The 19,138-nt window shown below is 41.0% G+C and overlaps 1 protein-coding gene across 1 annotated transcript in view; it reads left to right on the plus strand.

Moving 5' to 3' along the window:
• TRMT2B (tRNA methyltransferase 2 homolog B) overlaps nucleotides 1–19,138 on the plus strand; it is a 117,810-nt gene that overhangs the window by 4,716 nt on the left and 93,956 nt on the right. Inside the window, 6 exon segments of the mRNA XM_072817809.1 lie at nucleotides 6,460–6,718; nucleotides 7,426–7,480; nucleotides 9,961–10,094; nucleotides 10,895–10,970; nucleotides 10,972–11,000; nucleotides 12,878–12,944. Coding sequence (XP_072673910.1) covers nucleotides 6,460–6,718; nucleotides 7,426–7,480; nucleotides 9,961–10,094; nucleotides 10,895–10,970; nucleotides 10,972–11,000; nucleotides 12,878–12,944 — 620 coding nt within the window.

A 19,138-nucleotide genomic window follows, 5' to 3' on the forward strand; every position in this document is an offset into this window, starting at 1 on the left:
GTTGTGACAGCTGCTTTCTTTGGTACTTTTTTTTTTAAGATTTTATTTATTCCTTCATGAGAGACACAGAGAGAGAGAGGCAGAGACACAGGCAGAGGGAGAAGGAAGCTCCATGCAGGGAGCCTGATGCGGGACTCCAGCCTGGAACTCCAGGATCACGCCCTGGGCCAAAGGCAGATGCCTAACTGCTGAGCCACCCAGGTGTCCCTTCTTTGGTACTTTGTAAACACACAAAATGGTATGTGACATTACAGCACCCATGTCAGCATCCTTTAAGTTACCTAGTGGTCATAGCATACTAATTTCGCAGTAATAAGAGAAAGCCGGGGAGGAATCTTTGTTAACAAATCTGTTACATACATTGGAGACACGTGTGTATGTGTGTTTTGAATTAAGGTATGATTTAACATTGGAATGTAATCCAAGGTAGGGGACAAGGGTTAAAAGGTAATTTCACAGCTCATCATTAAGATGTCCAGCCAAGTCCATTCACATGTCCTTGGTACTCAAACAAGTTACATAGCAATGATCAGGCACCGTGAAGTAAATAGACAACACTGAGTCCTGTGTTGGGGGCAAAGGGATTCCTTCCTTCTCCCAAAGTGAGCCCTTCACCTGTCCTAACTCTTGCAGCTTTTGCCTTATAGTTACTCCTACCTTTCCTTCCCCCTGCTCCCCTCCTTCAATATTGCCATCCCCTCCCAGTCCTGTACTGTCCTTAAACATCGCAGCAGTTAAAATGAACACATACTGAGTTTTTGCCTGGTACTGGGTGCTGTGCGCAGAGCTTTACAAACATCATCTCTACTTAATCTTCTGCTGAGTACTTTTTATTAATTATACTTTATTTGACTCTTAAAGCTGCTCTATGAGGTGGGTGCTATTGCTATCTCCATTTTATGAATGAAAAAAAAGGAAAGTCATGGGGAATGATTAACTTGCCAGAGGCCACTTAACTAATAAGTGGTGGAGCCAGGGGACCACCCAGGTCTGCCTGACTCTAGGGTCTACTCACCTATGATCTCGAACCTTCATTTGTCTCTCCTGTCTGCCACTTACTGCTGCCTTATTTCCCTTCTTTCTTTGGCCTTGGACTTACTGGATATATCTCAGTGCTTTACCTAAAGGCATCTTCCTTGGTCTCTAAGTTCCACGTTCTCCTGGGTCACCAGCATCTCTTCTTTTTCTCTAAGTAGCACCTTTTTCTCAGGTGAAGTCATTTGACCTTTTACTCTTTCCTGAAAGCTCTCTTTTTTTCTAAATCTTACACCTTGTACCTAGACACTTGACCAAATCTCTAACCCTGACTTCTCTTATGACTCGTAGTACTGCTTCTTTACTTACTTGTTAGACATTTCCATTTAGATATTTTCCTTACCATTGCAAACACAGGCCTCATACATGAATTTGCTTTTTTAAAAAAGATTTATTTATTTGAGAGAGAGAGCGAGAGTACCTGTGAGCAGGAGAGGGGCAGAGAGACAGAATCTTCAAGCAGTCCCTCCGCTGAGCATGGAGCCCAACGCAGGACCTGACCCCATAACCCATGAGATCATGACCTGAGCCAAAACCAAGAGTCAGGTGCCTGACTGAGCAAGCAACCCAGGTATCCCTGAACTTGCTTTTATTCTCTATTTTTTAAATTAAATGCTTGATTTAGAGTTGATTTAGAATTAGATTAATTCTATTAATCTAATTAAATTCTTGATTTGAATTCTTTACATGTTCAAATTATTTAACATATATTATTAGTTTCAGGGGTAGAATTTAGTGTTCATCATTACCTATCATACCCAGTGCTTAATGCCAATCACCTAATTATCCCTTTTCCCCACCCACCTACCCTCCAGCCACCCTCTATTTATTTCCTAGAGTTAAGAGTCTCTAATGATTGGCCTTGCTCTCTATTTTTTTTTTTTTGCTCTCTATTTTCATCTTATTTTTCCTCACCTTTCCCTATGTACTCTGTTTTTTTTTTCTTTAAGATTCATTTATTTACTCAGGAGAGACAGAAAGAGGCAGAGACACAGGCAGAGGGAGAAGCAGGCTCCCTGCAGGGAGCCTGATGCGGGATTGGGTCCCAGGATACCTGAATCATTCCCTGAGCCAAACGCAGACTGGGTGATGGGCACTGAGGGGAACACTTGACTGGGTGATGAACACTGGGTATTATGCTATATGTTGGCAAATCGAACTCCAATAAAAAAATATACGAAAAAAAGGCAGGCCCTCAACCGCTGAGCCACTCAGGCATCTCTGTTTTGTTTCTTAAATTCCACATATGAGTGAAATCATACGGTATTTGTCTTTCTTTGACTTATTTCGCTTAGCAGAATACCCTCTAGTTCCATCCACATCGTTGCAAATGTCAGGATTTCATTCTTTTTGATGGCTAAGTGATATTCTTTTTTAAAAGATTTATTTATTTATTCATGAGAGAGACAGGCAGAGGGAGAGGCAGGCTCCTTGAGGGAAGCCAGATGTGGGACTTGATCCCAGGACTCTGGGACCACGCCTTGAGCCAAAGTCAGATGCTCAACCACTAAGCCATCCAGGAGTCCCCAAATTGCATTTCCACCAACAGTGGAAGAGGGTTCCCCTCTTTCCACATCCTCGCCAACATCTGTTGTTTTCTGACTTGTTAATTTTAGCCATTGTGACCCATGTGAGGTGGTATCTTGTGGCTTTGGTTTGTATTTCCCTCATCAAATGATGTGGATCATTTTTTCACATGTCTGTGGCCATTTGGATGTCTTTTTTGGAGAAATGTCCATGTCTTCTGCCCATGCTTGACTAGATTTTTTGGGTGTTTTGGAGGTGTTTGAGTTTGATAAGTTCTTTGTAGGTTTTGGATACTAGCCCTTTATCTGGTAACACATTTGCAAATATCTTCCTATTCCATAAGTTGTCTTTTAGTTTTGTTGGCTGTTTCCTTTGCTGTACAAAAGCTTTTTATCTTGATGTAGTCCCAATAGTTCATTTTGCTTTTGTTTCTCTTGCCTTTGGAGACTTGTCTAGCAAGAAGTCACTGTGCTGAGGTCAAGGGGGTTGCTGCCTGTGTTCTCCTCTAGAATGTTTTTTTAAAGATTTTATTTATTTATTTGATGCAGAGAGGGAGCACAAAGGGCAGCCAGAGCAGGAGCAACAGGCTCCCTGCGGGGAGCCCAATGCTTGGGGGCCCAATCCCAGGATCCTGGGATCATGACCCAAGCCAAAGGCAGACTGAGCCACCCAGATGCCCCTCTTATAGGATTCTGATGGATTCCTGTCTCACATTTAGGTCTTTTTTTAAGATTTTATTTTTTTATTCATGAGAGAAACACAGAGAGAGGCAGAGACATAGGCAGAGGGATAAGTAGGCTTTTCGCAGGGAGCCAGATGCAGGACTCATCCTAGGACCCTGGGATCACTCCCTGACCCAAAGGCAGAGGCTCAACCACAGAGCCACCCAGGTGGCCCCCACATTTAGGTCTTTAATCCATTTTGAGTCTATTTGTGTGTATGGTATAAGAAGGTGGTCCAGTTTTCCCAATATCACTTGAAGAAAATGTCTTTTTTGTTTTATATATTTTATTTTATTTATTTTTTTTTTAATTTTATTTATTTATGATAGGCACACAGTGAGAGAGAGAGAGAGGCAGAGACACAGGCAGAGAGAGAAGCAGGCTCCATGCACTGGGAGCCTGACGTGGGATTCGATCCCGGATCTCCAGGATCGCGCCCTGGGCCAAAGGCAGGCGCTAAACCGCTGCGCCACCCAGGGATCCCTATATATTTTATTTTTAAAATTTATTCATTTGAGAGAGAGAGTGCACGCTAGAGCATGAGCAAGTCAGAAGGTCAGAAGGAGAGGGAGAAGCAGACTCCCCATTGAGTAGGGAACAGGGAACGCTATGTGGGGCTCAATGCCAGGACTCCAGGATCACAACCTGAGCCAAAGATGGATGCTTAGCTAAGCCACCCAGGTGCCCCAAGACTCTTTTTTTTAAATTGAATATTCTTTCCTGCTTTGTCAGAGATTAGTTGACCCTAGAGTTGAGTTGAGGGTCCATTTCTGGATTCTCTATTCTGTTCCATTGACCTAGGTGTCTGTTTGTCTGGTTTTTTTTTTATTTTTATTTTAATTTTAATTTTTTAATTTTTTATTTTATTTATTTTTTATTTATTTATTTTTTTATGTGTCTGTTTTTGTGCTAGTACCACACTGTCTTGATGATCACAGCTTTGTAATCTAGCTTGAAGTCTGGAATTGTGATGCCTCTAGCTTTGGTTTTCTTTTTCTTTTTCTTTAAGATTATTTATTTATTTATTTATTTATTTATTTATTTATAGAGACAGAGAGAGAGAGAGAGAGAGAGAGGGAGAGGGAGAGAGAGAGGGAGGCAGAGACATAGGCAGAGGGAGAAGCAGGCTCCATGCTGGGAGCCCGACCTGGGACTCCATCCCAGGTCTCTAGGATCACATCCCCAGCTGCAGGCAGCGCTAAACCGCTGCGCCACGGGGGCTGCCCTGGTTTTCTTTTTCAACATTCCTTTGCCTGTTCAGGGTCTTTTCTGTTTCTATACAAATTTTAGGATTGTTTTTTCCAACTCTGAAAAGTGCTGATGGTATTATTGCATTGCATGTGCAGATTGCTTTAGGTAGCATAGACATTTTAACAATATTTATTCTTTCAATCCATAAGCATGGAGTGTTTTTCCATTGCTTTGTGTCTTCCTCAATTTCTTTCATGAGTGGTCTATAGTTTTCTGAGTACAAATCTTTTGCCTCTTTGGTTAGGTTTATTCCTAGGTATCTTGTGGTTTTGGTGCAATTGTAAGTGGGATCGATTACTTGATTTCTCTTTCTTCTGTCTCTTTGTTAGTATATAGAAATGCAACTGACTTCTGTGCATTGACCATTGATTTTATACCTTGCAAATTTGCTGGATTCCTGTATTGGTTCTTGCAATTTTTTTGTAGATTTTTTTGGGTTTTCTTCATAAAGTATCATGTTGTCTGTGAAGAGTGAGATTTTGACTTCTTTGCTGATTTGGATGCCTTTTATTTCTTTTTGTTGTCTGATTGCTGAGGGTAAGACTTCCAGTACTTTGTTGAATAACAGTGGACATCCCTGTCGTTGAAGCTTTTCATTATCTTCCCTGTTCCTTTTTAAAAATATTTTATTATTTATTTATTTATTTGAGAGAGGAGAGAGAGCCAGAGAACATGAGCAGAGGATAGGGGGCAGAGGGAGAAACAGACTCCCCACTGAGCAAGGAGCCCAGTGCAGGGCCCAATCCCTTGACCCAAGGATCATGACCCAAGCTAAAGGCAGACACTCAACACACTGAGTCACCCAGGCGCCCCAACCTCCCTATTTCATCTTTATTTCACTATGTAAAGCCACCATCAACCCATTGTTGCCTTCATAATAAAGTCCATATTTTAATCAGACATTAAAGTTTTTCCAGATCTCACTTTGATGTAAATTTTCAACCTCATTTACACTGTTCCCTAAAATGAACTACTATTTTAGCCAGACTGACTTAGCCATTGCCCAGATGTTTATCTGATTCACCTCCCTGCCATCCTTTAAGACCTGGTGCAAGGCTTACCTGCTCTGGGAAGCTTTTCCTGAGCATTAGTCAGGACCTAAGCATATTGTGTTATTTATTACCATCTTTTCCTGCATCTGCACTTGATCTTCTTTATTAGATTTTTTAAAGGTTTTATTTATTTATTCATGAGAGACACACAGAGAGAGAAAGGCAGAGACACAGGCAGAGGGAGAAGCAGGCTCCATGCAGGGAGCCCGATGTGGGACTTGACCCCGGAAGTCCGGGATCATGCCCTGAGCCAAAGGCAGACGCTCAACTGCTGAACCACCCAGGTGTCCCCTTCTCAATTCGATTGTAACCTTTGTAACCCTTTCACTATGTTGTGTGGCACGGTGTCTTGCACATCATTAGCACTTTCTAAGTGTTAGTTGACGACTGATTGGTTTTTGAGTGGGAGGCTAGGATATAGAGAGGGACTAGCCATAGAAGTGTATCCAGGGAGTCAAACACATCTCTGGAGGACAAGAGTCTATTTCCCTCATCTTTTTATTTTGGGAACCTAAGCCAGTACTTGACATGCAGTACCATTCAGCAGGCCTGCTTTTACCAAGGGTTGACTCTGTGACAGGCAGTGTGCTACATGCTGAGCTTCCATAAGGGTTTTTTCTTTAAAGATTTTACTTATTTCTTCATGAGAGACACAGAGAGAGAAGCAGAGACATAGGTAGAGGGAGAAGTAGGCTCCCACGGAACTCGATCCCAGGACCCTAGAATCACGACCTGAGCCAAAAGCAGACGCTCAACCACTGAGCTACTCAGTTGTCCCTCCATAAGGGTTTGTAATTGAATGAAGGGGTTTGTGAGTTGTGCTTCTGTTTCTCAACTTCTGTTTGTTCACCTTTCATGCAGGTGAATTTCAGTGTTTCTGTGGTTGGCAGGTATTATGAAAAGAGTCCTAATGCATAGCCCGAGGTGTTTCTTCTCCAGGGTGGGTCTTCTCTCCAAACCAAGATTACTCCCCTGGTGTGCCACAAAACCTCCAGGTTGGTCACAGCTCTTTAAGAGCTCAGCATGTAAGGGAAACTTCACTTACGTGATAGCCAAGAAGTGTCAAAGAGGGCAAAAAAGTTAGAAGAAATCAAACCATGTTGGACCACCTAATGGTTCCTGGCAGGAAAGGTAAGGCCCAGGCTGATATCCTTTCTCATTAGCAAGTTTGAATCCCTGGGCTTACTAAAATTCTGTATTCCTGATGTAACATGGCATTGCAAGGATTCAAGGGGGTACCTAAGGTAGGATACCAAGGGCAAATTTGAAGACATCTGAAGAATGTTGGTGGAAATGCTTTGTGATGGCAGAAAATACTCTCTTTGTCTTTAAGTGTGTTTTTTCACAGAAATGAGGTATTAAAGTAGGACCTTGTCTCTATAAAGGTCCAGGGCAGGTATGCTGAAAACCAGGAATCCAGAGACATCAGATGGCTTACAAATGAATAGTCCCCTTGCAGCCATGCAAACACAAATATACCTCATTTTATACAACGAATGTATTTTCTAAATCAAATTATATTTTAAAAGCATTAGGGAGGTGAGCTATTTAAAGGAAGCCAACAGTGAAGCCTTTTGTAATATGATTAATTACCTCCTGATAAATCTGGATTTTTTCTTATATTAAGTTTGCCCATCTGTTCTGCTTTGTTAAGTAGACAGCGCCAAAATGGGCTCTTCTCCCAGACTGTATCTCCCCAGGGGCATTAGAGTTAGGTTTCTGAATAAGTAAAATGCCAGAGAAAATGGTGGCAGGAAGTACTTATGCATAGTAGGTGCCCAGTATACACACACACACACACACACACACAAAATGAAGTGCCTGAATTTTTTTTTAAGGCTGGCCTATGTTGTGACACCACTCTGGAGACTGAGCTGTGAGGAACAGATCAAGGTTGGTACCCAGCTTAAGTTTTCTTTTTTTTTAAGATTTTATTTATTTGGGACAGAGAGAGAGAGAGCACACAAGCAATGGGGAGGAGCAGAGGGAGAGGGAGAAGCAGATTCCCTCCCTGAGACCAGAGAGCCTGATGAGGGGCTCGATTCCAGGACCCTGAGATCATGACCTGAGCTGAAGGCAGACACTTAACCCACTGAGCCACCCAGGTACTCTCCCAGCTTGAGTTTTCACTCCTTACTTCCATCAGGATGAATAGTGCCAGACATATAGGAAGCTTGACTGGACAGCTCTACCCAGATGCTGTAACTTAAAAATTAAGTGTGTGCTTAAAATCAACATGCTAAGGAATCTGAAAAGTTTTTTTTTTCAAATGTATTTATTTTTTATATTAACATATACTGTACTATTAATTTCAGAGGTAGAATTTAGTGATTCATCAGTTGCATACAACACTTAGTGCTCATTATTTCAAGTGCCATCCTTAATGCCCATCACCCAGTTACCCCGTCCCTTCACCCACCTCCCCTCCAGCAACCTTCGGTTTGTATCCTAGAGTTGAGTCTCTTGTGGTTCGCCTCCCTGTCTGTTTTCATCTTATTTTTCCTTCCCTTCTCCTATGTTCATCTGTTTTGTTTCTTAAATTCCACATGAGTGAAATCATATGATATTTGTCTTTCTCTGGCTGACTTATTTCCCTTAGCATAATACTCTCTAGTTCCATCCACATCGTTGCAAGTGGCAAGATTTCATTCTTTTTGGTGGCTGAGTAATATGAATCCAAAATTTTAACTTTGCACCTGTTATGTCTTCCAAACTCTGGAGCCATATATCAAAATGCCTGTTTCCTTTCTCCCTTGCCTTTTTGTTATTCCTATAGCTCTGTATGTATGAGTGCTTTATATAGCTGCACTTTCCAGCCTGGTAGCCACTAGCTACAAGTGACTATTTGATTTTAAATACAGTCAATTCTGCTGTAATGCTTGTTTTATTTTTTTATTTTTTATTTTTTTAAAGATTTTATTTATTTATTCATGATAGTCACAGAGAGAGAGAGAGGCAGAGACACAGGCAGAGGGAGAAGCAGGCTCCATGCACCGGGAGCCCGATGTGGGATTCGATCCCGGGTCTCCAGGATCGCGCCCTGGGCCAAAGGCAGGCGCCAAACCACTGCGCCACCCAGGGATCCCTAATGCTTGTTTTAAAAGCACACATTTATTCCAAGGAATTGATAGATCAGGGAACAATTTGAACATAATGCAAATATCACGTTGACTTAGAAGTGATTTCGTCGGCGAGAAATACCAGATGAAAGAAGCAAACTGCACCCAGCAGAACTGAGCTGCATAAGCATACATAAAATGAACACGCACACACCCCTCAAACATCTACGGGTTCCCACAGTTCACTGAGCATGTTATGAGCCACACTCATCCACATCTGCTGCTAGGTCTTTCTGTGTGACACATAACCCTTCTTTCACCACTTCATGGTAACTTACAAGTGGACAGCCACTTCCTTTTTTTTTTTTTTAATTTTTATTTATTTATGATAGGCACACAGAGAGAGAGAGGAGAGAGGCAGAGACATAGGCAGAGGGAGAAGCAGGCTCCACGCACCGGGAGCCTGATGTGGGATTCGATCCCGGGTCTCCAGGATCGCGCCCTGGGCCAAAGGCAGGCGCTAAACCGCTGCGCCACCCAGGGATCCCTGGATAGCCACTTCCATAAGCAAACTTAAGGTCTTTGTCAGGGCAAAGAGTCATTCTTCCTGTAGTATGTATCTATAAATTCCTTAACCATTTAACATGTAAAACTATATTACCTGTTATGTTAGGTTCCTTTCTCTTTTATGTGCATTACTGATAAAGTTTTGGAATGTGTGCCTAACCCCTTTTTTCTCATGAGCCCTGTGATTTCTTTTTTTTTTTAATTTTAATTCCAGTATAGTTAAACAACAGTATTAAATTAGTTTCCAGCATACAGTATAGTGATTCAGCAATTCTGTGTATTAGTACTCTATTAATGTTCAATGATTTCTTTTGTGTGATTTTGCATAGCATAAAAATGCTTCTGTCCTCTTATAGCAGAGATGACTGTATAAGTTAACTAAAATTAAATGAGACTAAAAATTCAGTTCCTCGTCACATGAGCCTCATTTAAAGTGCTCATTAGCCACATGTGGCTAGTGGTTACCATAGTATATAGAACATAATACCAACATAAAACATTTCCATTATCCCAGCACTGACCTATAGCTTGAGTGTTCAAACTGAAAGATCAGATAAAATGAAGAGCTTACACAAGAGCTCACTCTTGACCTTTCTCCCAATACCTTCTTAGGTCTACTGCTGGCACATCATTATGGATTTCTTGTCTGCTAAGACCAAAACCCAGGAATCTGTGGGACAGCCTTTTCTTTTCCTCTTTGTTTTCCTTTCTTTGAGGTGATACTGCATAAGTCCTTTTCTTTTGCAGGTGAAATTTGAAGCTCAGAAGAAAATTTTATAGAGACTAGAGTCTTACTTCCAAAAGCTCAATGGAGTCAATGTGACAACATCTGTACCCAGAGCTGAGGGGCTCTGTTGTCTTTTCCATCCTATTATATCCTCTGTAAGCTCTCACTTCCCTTTCTTTATCTACTAAGTCCCCTTAATAACTAATAATATCAGCCAGTACCTACTGGGCACTTTCTGGGGACCAGGCCCTGTGCTAAGTGATTAACATGTGTCATTGTCTAGTTTACTGTTTATAGTCACCCTGAGGGGTCAGCATTATCATTTTACAGCTGAAGATGTTGGGATTCAGAGAAATTAAGTGATTTGCCCAAGGACACACATCTAGAAAGTGCCAGAGCTGAGGTTCACACTCAGGTCTAATTTGATGTAAAGCTCACTTTCTCAACCACTACAGTGTTAACCTCTAGAAAGATTTCAGACTTTGGAAACCTAATGAGGCCTCAGAGAGGTAGAACTTAATTTATGGCAGAGTTGGCAAACTATGGCCCTTAGGCCGTAACTGTCTTCCAGCCCTGCTTTATTTTGTAAAGTTTTATTTGAACACAGCTGAGCTCACTTGTTTATGGACTGTCCGTGGCTGCTTTTACACTACATGGCAGAATTAAGTAGTTGTGACAAGGACCATATGACTTGCAAAACTTACAATAACTTGTTATCTGGCCCTTTCCTAGTAAAGTTTGCTAACCCCTGCTTCATGGCAAGATTGAAACTCCTTTTCACTATGGAGTGTCTGTGAAGTGTCTTGACCTCAGCTATGGACTCTCACATAGGCAATAACCTTCAAGCAAGCACATTTACTTGTCCTCATCTAGAGGACCTTCTTACATTCCTTTTATTGATGTTCTCTTTGGTTTCATTTGTCCTGTTGTGCTTCTCCTGCCCTGCCTTCTGCAACCTGTCATCAATGGCTACCAAAATAAGTCCACCTTCTCTGTGAACTGAGGTCCAGATGGCAATACAAAGACCATGGGGGTACTACTTGGGAACTTGGAGAATTCAGTTGAAGGCCATGACTAGTAGAAATAACAAACCAAGGGCTGAGAGGAGAGGGAAGGTGCAGGAACGGTGTTAGTGGGGGTGGAGAAGAATGGAAAATACGGCTGCCTTAAAGGAGAAGGATGAAGTGTTTGATGCGGAACGTGATCACAGAGTTGATTTTGGATGCTTTTGGGCAGGTAGTCATTGTCACATATTACTAGGAATCACAACCTTCACACTTTTTTCTAAAAGCCATATGTGGGGACACCTGGGTGGCTCAGCAGTTGAGCATCTGCTTTGGCTCAGGGTGTGATCCTGGGATCCAGGATTGAGTCCTGCCTCCGGCTCCCTGTGAAGGGTCTGCTTCTCCCTCTGCCTATGTCTCTGTCTCTGTGTGTCTCTCATGAATAAATAAATACACCTTAAAAAAATAAAAGTCATATATGCTTGAACTCCAGTTGACACTTAGTAAATGTTAATGTTGTTGCCACTGTCCACTTACCATTGTCATTATCATTTTATGCACCTTTCCATACTGGGAACAGTCTCCTCTTTATTAGAGAATTGCCTTTTTTTATTGTTGTTTTAGATTTTATTTATTCATTTGAGAGAGAGAAAGAGAGAGCGATAGCATGTGTGGGGAGGAGGGGCAGAGGGAGAGGGAAAAGCAGACTCCCCAGTGAGCAAGGAGCCTGATGCAGGGCTCGATCCCAGGACCGTGAGATTATGACCTGAGCTGAAGGCAGATGTTTAACCCACTGAGTCACCCAGGCAACCCGAGAGTCATTCCTTCCTTCCTTCCTTCCTTCCTTCCTTCCTTCCTTCCTTCCTTCCTTCCTTCCTTCCTTCCTTCCTTCCTCCTTCCCTCCCCCCCTTCCCTTCCCTTCCCTTCCCTTCCCTTCCCTTCCCTTCCCTTCCCTTCCCTTCCCTTCCCTTCCCTTCCCTTTCTTTTCTTTTCTTTTTCTTTCTTTCTTTCTTTCTTTCTTTCTTTCTTTCTTTCTTTCTTTCTTTCTTTCTCTTTCTTTTCTTTTCTTTTCTTTTCTTTTCTTTCTTTTGTTTTCTTCCTTCCTTTCTTTTTTTAAAGAAGATTTTATTTATTTGTTTATGAGAGACACATAGAGAGACAGAGACATAGGGAGAGGGAGAAGGAGGCTCCTTGTGGGGAGCCTGATGTGGGACTCGATCCCAGGACCCTGGGATCACGACCTGAGCCAAAGGCAGACCCTCAACCACCAAGCTACCCAGGTGCCCCACCTTTTATATTTCATATCTCCAGATCTCTGAAAACTAGAGCTTTCTGTGATAAATATGTCTTAAAGTAATTGGTAGAGGAGGTGAGTGGTGGTCAGGGAAATCACAATGGTATGTTTCTGAGACTTAATCCCAGTACCCATTCCCAGATTCCATTCCTGAAGTTTCCATTTGCTGCTTTTCAATAAATCCACTTGAAACACCATCATTTTATATTAGTCACACTGTTTAATACCCATATGCCTTAAACTACAGTTCATTAGGGCAGGCACTTGGCTCTTCCTCGCCTGCCTGTGTGCTGAATTAAATGAGTCTATGACGTCAGTGTTCTATTATTCAGTAACAAAAACAAAACCAGTTACATTTTATTTCCCTCTTAAAATATGAACAGAAAGCAGACCTTGTCATATTGTGCATTTGTGGCATGAGAGAAAATATTGCAGACTTGTTCTATTAGGAATAAGTTTTGTAATGGCTAGGCCAGGAAACAGGTTTTTGAGAAGTGGCCTTGAGCTTGAATTAGGTATTCCTTTGTATCTGCATATGCCTCTGAAAGGAGGGAGTTTGAATTGCCAGACATTATTTTCTAAATAATCTTTCATCAAGAAAACCATAGAAATCAAATCCTTTCTCTTTTCTTTAGACAGAAACATCGTTTGTGTACCCTCTAACCATCTGAAGAACATCCCTGAAAAACACAATCAAGTGGCCTAGGTAATGAAGAACAAAGGCTGGTTGAAGATGACCCTAGGCATTGCAGTCTAACCATAGTGTCTTTGACATTTTTTTGTTTTGTTTTGTTTTTTTTTGTTTTCCTGACGTTTTAATAATAGAGCAGCTTCTAGTGCTACAGGGGAGGAGGAGCTCTGTTCTGAAAGCATACCTTGTAACATGGAGAGAACATTGCCAATGTTTTATTTTAGGGAGGGTGGAAGGCAGGAGAGAGAACCTCATCCATTATCACTCATGTCAGACATCCAAGGAATTTAATAAGAAGGAAGTATTAGGAAAAAGAGGTACTGATGAGGGCAGCGTAACAAATGGCCAAGTGTCTGAAATATTTGGAAGGCTAGTGTTTTCTGCAGAACAGAACTGAGGGATATCATGAGAGATGTAAGTGGTATGGCATCTACATCATGAGGTTGGCCTCTAAGACATTTCTATTTCCTTCTTTTTCGTGCACCTACTATTTATTGAGTGCCTACTATGCGTTGGGCACTGTGCTAGGTGCTGGGGATCCAATGATGACACAAACAGGCATGGTACCTGCCCTTGTGGAACTTAAAAAAACAAGTCAAAAGCCTTGCTCATGAGGACTGAACAGGACTCCCAGCTGACACTCTTGTTCCCTGTTGGTCCTTACCAGCACCCACCCTCCTAAGGATTTAAGTTCCTGACACTTGGGCCATGCCTTCTAATAGAATACATCTTGACCTCCAAGATTTCCCTGCTAGGATGCATCTTCCTTTGTAGAATTGTTCTCCAGAAATCTTCCTTCATCAGCTTCTTCTCCCATTCTCTCAAGTGGTTTTTCTAAACTTTTACCTCTCAATTCCTTACCCCATCACTTCTACCCTTTCCCTAATTGTACCTAATTCTTCCCCGGAAAATTAAGGCCATCACATGAGAACTCCTTTAGCTTCTTCTCTTAACGTCTGCCATTTTCACTGAAATCTTATCCCTTCTTTCCTCCTATCTCAGTGAAAGAGGTGATTGGTCCTTCCCCTGTTTAAGGCTATCCTTCCTCCTTGAAACACCATCTTGGACTCCTCTCCTCCCTTCTTTAAATTCTTGCTCCTTCATTGCATACCCTCTTTCTTCTGTTTCTGTACCTCCTTGTCTATGACTTCTATTGGCTCTTTTTTTTAGTTCATAAACATATTAAATGTCTCCCATCTTTTAAAAAAATGTCATGGTTCTTCTGTCCTTAACATTTCATAGAAATTGATCTTGTCACAGTCATCAGTGACCACTACTGTGCCAAATCCAATGGAAACTTTCCCTAACTTCCTCAACTTTTCTCTGCCTTTGACACCACTTCTTTTTCTTTTTTTTTTTTTTACCACTTATTTTTCTTATTTCCTTCCTTGAAACGCTATCTTTGATTTCCATGATTCCTTTCTCTGATGGTTTTCCTCCTATCTTGCTGGCCACTTCTTAATCTTTCCCATGGGATCTTTTTCTTTCCTCCTTTGCTACTATAAGTATTGGTATCTCCCAGGACTCTGTCCTTGGCCTTCTTCTTTCAAATATATTTTCTTCTTTTCAAATATATTCATGGGAAATTGTACCCAAGTATAGTTGATGACTGGAATGACCACCTGCAAATTGATAACTCCTAAATTTATATTTGTATTCTGGCTCCCTCTTGAGCTTTAGGAGTTGCATTTCTAAAAGGCTACAAAACTTACTTAGCTGGCCTGCAGAGCTCTTCAAATCAGCATTGCTGATCAAGGTTTCTCAGCTTCTGCACTATTGACATTTTGAGTTGGATCATTTTTTGTGTTGTTGTGTGGAGCTGTTAGGTGCATTATAGGACTTTAGCAGTATCTTGTGGGCCTCTGCCTACAAGATACCATTAGTTGTTACAACCAAAATTGTCTCCAGATGTCTCATGGGGGGCACCGTTACCTCCAGATGAGAAACACTGCCTTAAACTATCATCTTCTCTTTCAGAATATGCTTCTTTTTTCTCACCTTAGTAAATGGTAGCACCATGTGCTACAAACATGTCATCCTACACTCCTGTGTCTTAATCCCCACCTTCCCCCTCAGCCACATCTGATCAGTCTCCAAGTCCTGTCAATTTTCCTTTCTAAAAATACCTTGAGTCCACCCTCTTCTATTTCTACCATTATACCACCACCACCACCACTCTATTCTAAGCTACCATCTTCTCTTGCCTAAACTTATATAGCAGCCTCCAAACTGGTCTCACTAGTTCCAGCCCCTACCTTGGCTTACTCTATACACTGCAGCCTGAGGCGTCCTTAAGATGCAAATAAAATCATACTGCAATCTTGCTTAAAATTCTTCCATAGTTATCCAATAGCTTTTAGAGTAAAGCTTAAATTTGTTACCTTTGCACTGGTGGATCTTCATAAGAAGTTCCTTGGCCTCTTCTGCCACATCCTCATGTGGTTTCCTCTTTCCATTCACATGGAACTAAAGTTATCCTGATCAGTCTCCCTTTTGCCTGAGACTGTCCTTTCTCCACAGTGCCCTCAGTCTTCTCTGGGCTTCTGCTTATTTTCAAAGATTCATTTCAAGCAGTAGATCCTATAGAAAACCATATCTTACTTCTCAGTCTGATCAGGGATTTCTCCTTTCTGTACTCTTATATCCCCCATTGCTTATTGTTACTCCCCTTGTTATACCATATTGTATTGTGCATCAATGCTTCCCGAACTAGACTGTGGAGTTAGCAGCTGTGTATTATTTAATTTTGTAGCCCAGCACTTGGCATGGATTCATACACATAGTGAGTGCTCACCAAATGTTTGAATGAATACCTCTTTTTTTAAAGATTTTATTTCTTTATTCATGGGAGACACACAGAGAGAGAGAGAGAGAGGCAGAGACATAGGCAAAGGGAGAAGCAGGCTCCTTATAGGGAACCTGATGCAGGACTCGATCCCTGGACCCCAGGATTACGCCCTGAGCCAAAGGCAGACACTCAACCGCTGAACCACCCAGGTGTCCCAGAATGAACACCTCTTTGCAATATTTACTCAACTTTCTAGCCCTTCCAGCTTCCATTGGGCAAATTGTTTGCCCTACACATCTATTCAGAGGAATTCCTTTTCCCTGCAAAATCTGTATTGGGACCTATGGTCCAAGCCAGTAGGTACTCAAATACAGGCTAGATGCCCACTGGAATAAAAATAATACCATATGGACAGCCCTTGGTTGTTCTCACTTTTTATTTTTATTTATTTGTATTTTTATTTTTTTAAAGATTTATTTATTTATTCAGAGAGAGAGATATATAGAGAGAGGCAAAGATACAGGCAGAGGGAGAAGCAGGCTCCATGCAGGGAGCCTGATGTGGGACTCGATCCCCCGTCTCCAGGATCACACCCCAGGCTGCAGGTGGCGCTAAACTGCTGCGCCACTGGGGCTGCCCTTTATTTTTATTTTACCTTCATCTCTCTTACCCTGTTCCTGGTAGTGACATTCTACTCCATTAAGATGATGAGAGAACCCAGTGTGCCCCGATTTGAGATTTAAATGTTGGCTCTTGAGTCAAAATAAGAATTTTATGGGAGTTGACAGAGCACCAAGACCTATGAACCAGTCTATAAATAAAATACTGTCAAAGAAATACAAGGACATAGTTTTAAAAGTCAGCTAGTACTAATAGGTTAGTAAGGAAAAATGGCACTCCTCTGCCCTACCCTTCCTTACTCTTTTTTTTTCCTTGCTCTTTTTTTTTTTTTAAAAAGATTTTATTTATTTATTCATTAGAGAGAGAGAGAGAGAGAGGCAAAGACACAGGTGGAGGGAGAAGCAGGCTTCCCGCAGGGAGCCCAATGTGGGACTTGATCCCAGGACCCCGGGATCACGCCCTGAGTCGAAGGCAGACACTCCCTGAGCCACCCAGGCACCCCACCCTTCCTTGCTCTTGAGTCTTACTCCCCAGAAACCACAGCAATTATTTTAGCTATTTCTTCTGGTTTTCTGTATTTCTAAATAGTACATGGTTCTGATGGATTTTACTTTATCAAAATGACATATTATTTGTTGGCTTCCAGTTACAGCATCTAAGAATTTCTCTCCCTTACTTTGTCTCTCTTCCCAAACTACTCTTCTTTTTCTATTTTTATAGCACAGTTCTTGGTTAATATTTAGTGGTTATGTTGCTGTGACCACGTAGATATCCACTCCTGAGTCAAGAACATGTACTAAGATTTTATTTGCCCTTATTGTACAAATTTTTGTTTCATTTTATATTGTGAAGAATTGCAAACATAAAGGTGTACTTGAGAATGGTATAATGAATCCCATATACCATTCTCCAGCTTCAAAATTGGACAGTATGTGTCCAATCTTATTTTACCTATACTCTCACCCATCCCACATTCCACCAACCCATTTGGATTAGTTTGAGGCAAATTCCAGACATTATATCACATAAAATGTGAACTCAGCGTGAGTTCTAAAAGAAAGAACTTAATTTTTTAAAACATAACTTCATATCTTCATTAAATCCAGAAATAAACATTTATCCCATAATATCATCAAATATCCAGTAAATGTTCAGGTTTGACACTGGTGTATCACATAAGTGATTTGAGTTTTTTTAAAAAAATTTTTAAAGGATTTTATTTATTTATTCATGAGACACACACACACACACAGAGGCAGAGACACAGTCAGAGGGAGAAGCAGGCTCCATGCAGGGAGTCTGACGTGGGACTCGATCCCAAGGTCTCCAGGATCAGGCCCTGGGTCGAAGGTGGCGCTAAACCACTGAGCCACCGGGGCTGCCCCAAGTGATTTGAGTTTTATAGTTGGTTTGTTCAAATCAGTATTCAGACAAGGTCTGAATTTGATAACCTGTCTTTTCATTCTCTTCTAATTTATGAGTACCCTTCCTTCTTAATTTTTTTGTTCTTGCCGTTTATTTTTTTAAGAAACTGATTGGTTTTCTGTGGAAACTCTTCTTCTGGATTTTGCTGATTATATTCTCATGATGGCATTTAATGTTATTCCTCTGTCCCCTGTATTCCCTATAAACTGGTAGATCTAGATGATTAGATTCAGATTTAACTTGAGGTGAGAATATTTTTAATGTGTATGTGTCTGATGGCCTCTCTTTCAGTGATGTTAAGATTGAACAGTAGATTCAGTGTCATCAGCCTGATCCACTTATTAAAAAATTTCCTGTTGGGTTTCTTTTTTTCTTTTTTTTCCTGTTGGGTTTTCACCTAATGGTTTTCACAGTCATTGGTGATCATTGCCTAGTCTATCATGTGTTCATTTATTAGTTGGAATTCTTCTAAAAATCTTCCTCCCTCCCTCCTTTATTCTTTCTTTCTTTTTTCTTTTCTCTTCTTTTCTTTCTTTATGAGAGACACACAGAGAGAGGGAGAGACATAGGCAGAGGGAGAAGCAGGCTCCCTGCAGGGAGCCCGATGTGGGACTCGATCCTGGAACTCTGGGATCACGCCCTGAGCGAAAGGCAGGCGACTAACTGCTGAGCCACTCAGGCATCCTTAAAAATAACTTCTTATCAGCTATTTGGTTACCCTGATGTACTGATACAATCAAGACAGGGTAAATACTTGGTTCACCTTCTTCAAAAGATGATCAGTTAACTTTGTTTCAGTATCATGAAATCATGGATTTTTAACATACTTGATATGTTTTAGTCCACCGAATTTACTATTATTTTGGTACTCAAATTGTTTTGTTTGTAGCCAGTTGGAACTGCTTTAAGTTGTTTCAGCCCTAGGATGGCCCTACTAGTTCTGTAATGATAAAATATTTCTAGCACATCTACATCTTTTCTGCCTGATACTGTGAATCATCCATTTTTTCAAAGAATACTTGTCTCTTTTAGTGGGAAATGGTATTTGGAGGCATAGTATGGGTGCTAGGGTGGTTACTTATACTGGGCTGGTAATATTTGAAGGCCTTTCTAGTGTACAGAGCCAGGGAATATTTTTTTAAAGAGAAAATATCAGTTCATAGTGATATATTTAGATCAAATTTGGAATGACAGAACTTTTACTGTAATCCATTGGTTTTTATATTTTTATCTTTTGTCTTACAATGAAAATTATAGTCTGGACATTAACGTAATTATTTATTATATCCTACTGTGTGTGTGTGTGTGTATATGTGTGTGTGTGTGTGTGTGTGTGTAGTATATATATGTGTATATATATCTTTTATTCTATTTA

Source organism: Canis lupus, chromosome X (genome assembly GCF_048164855.1).
Source record: "Canis lupus baileyi chromosome X, mCanLup2.hap1, whole genome shotgun sequence".
NCBI classification, from domain to species: Eukaryota; Metazoa; Chordata; class Mammalia; order Carnivora; family Canidae; genus Canis; species Canis lupus.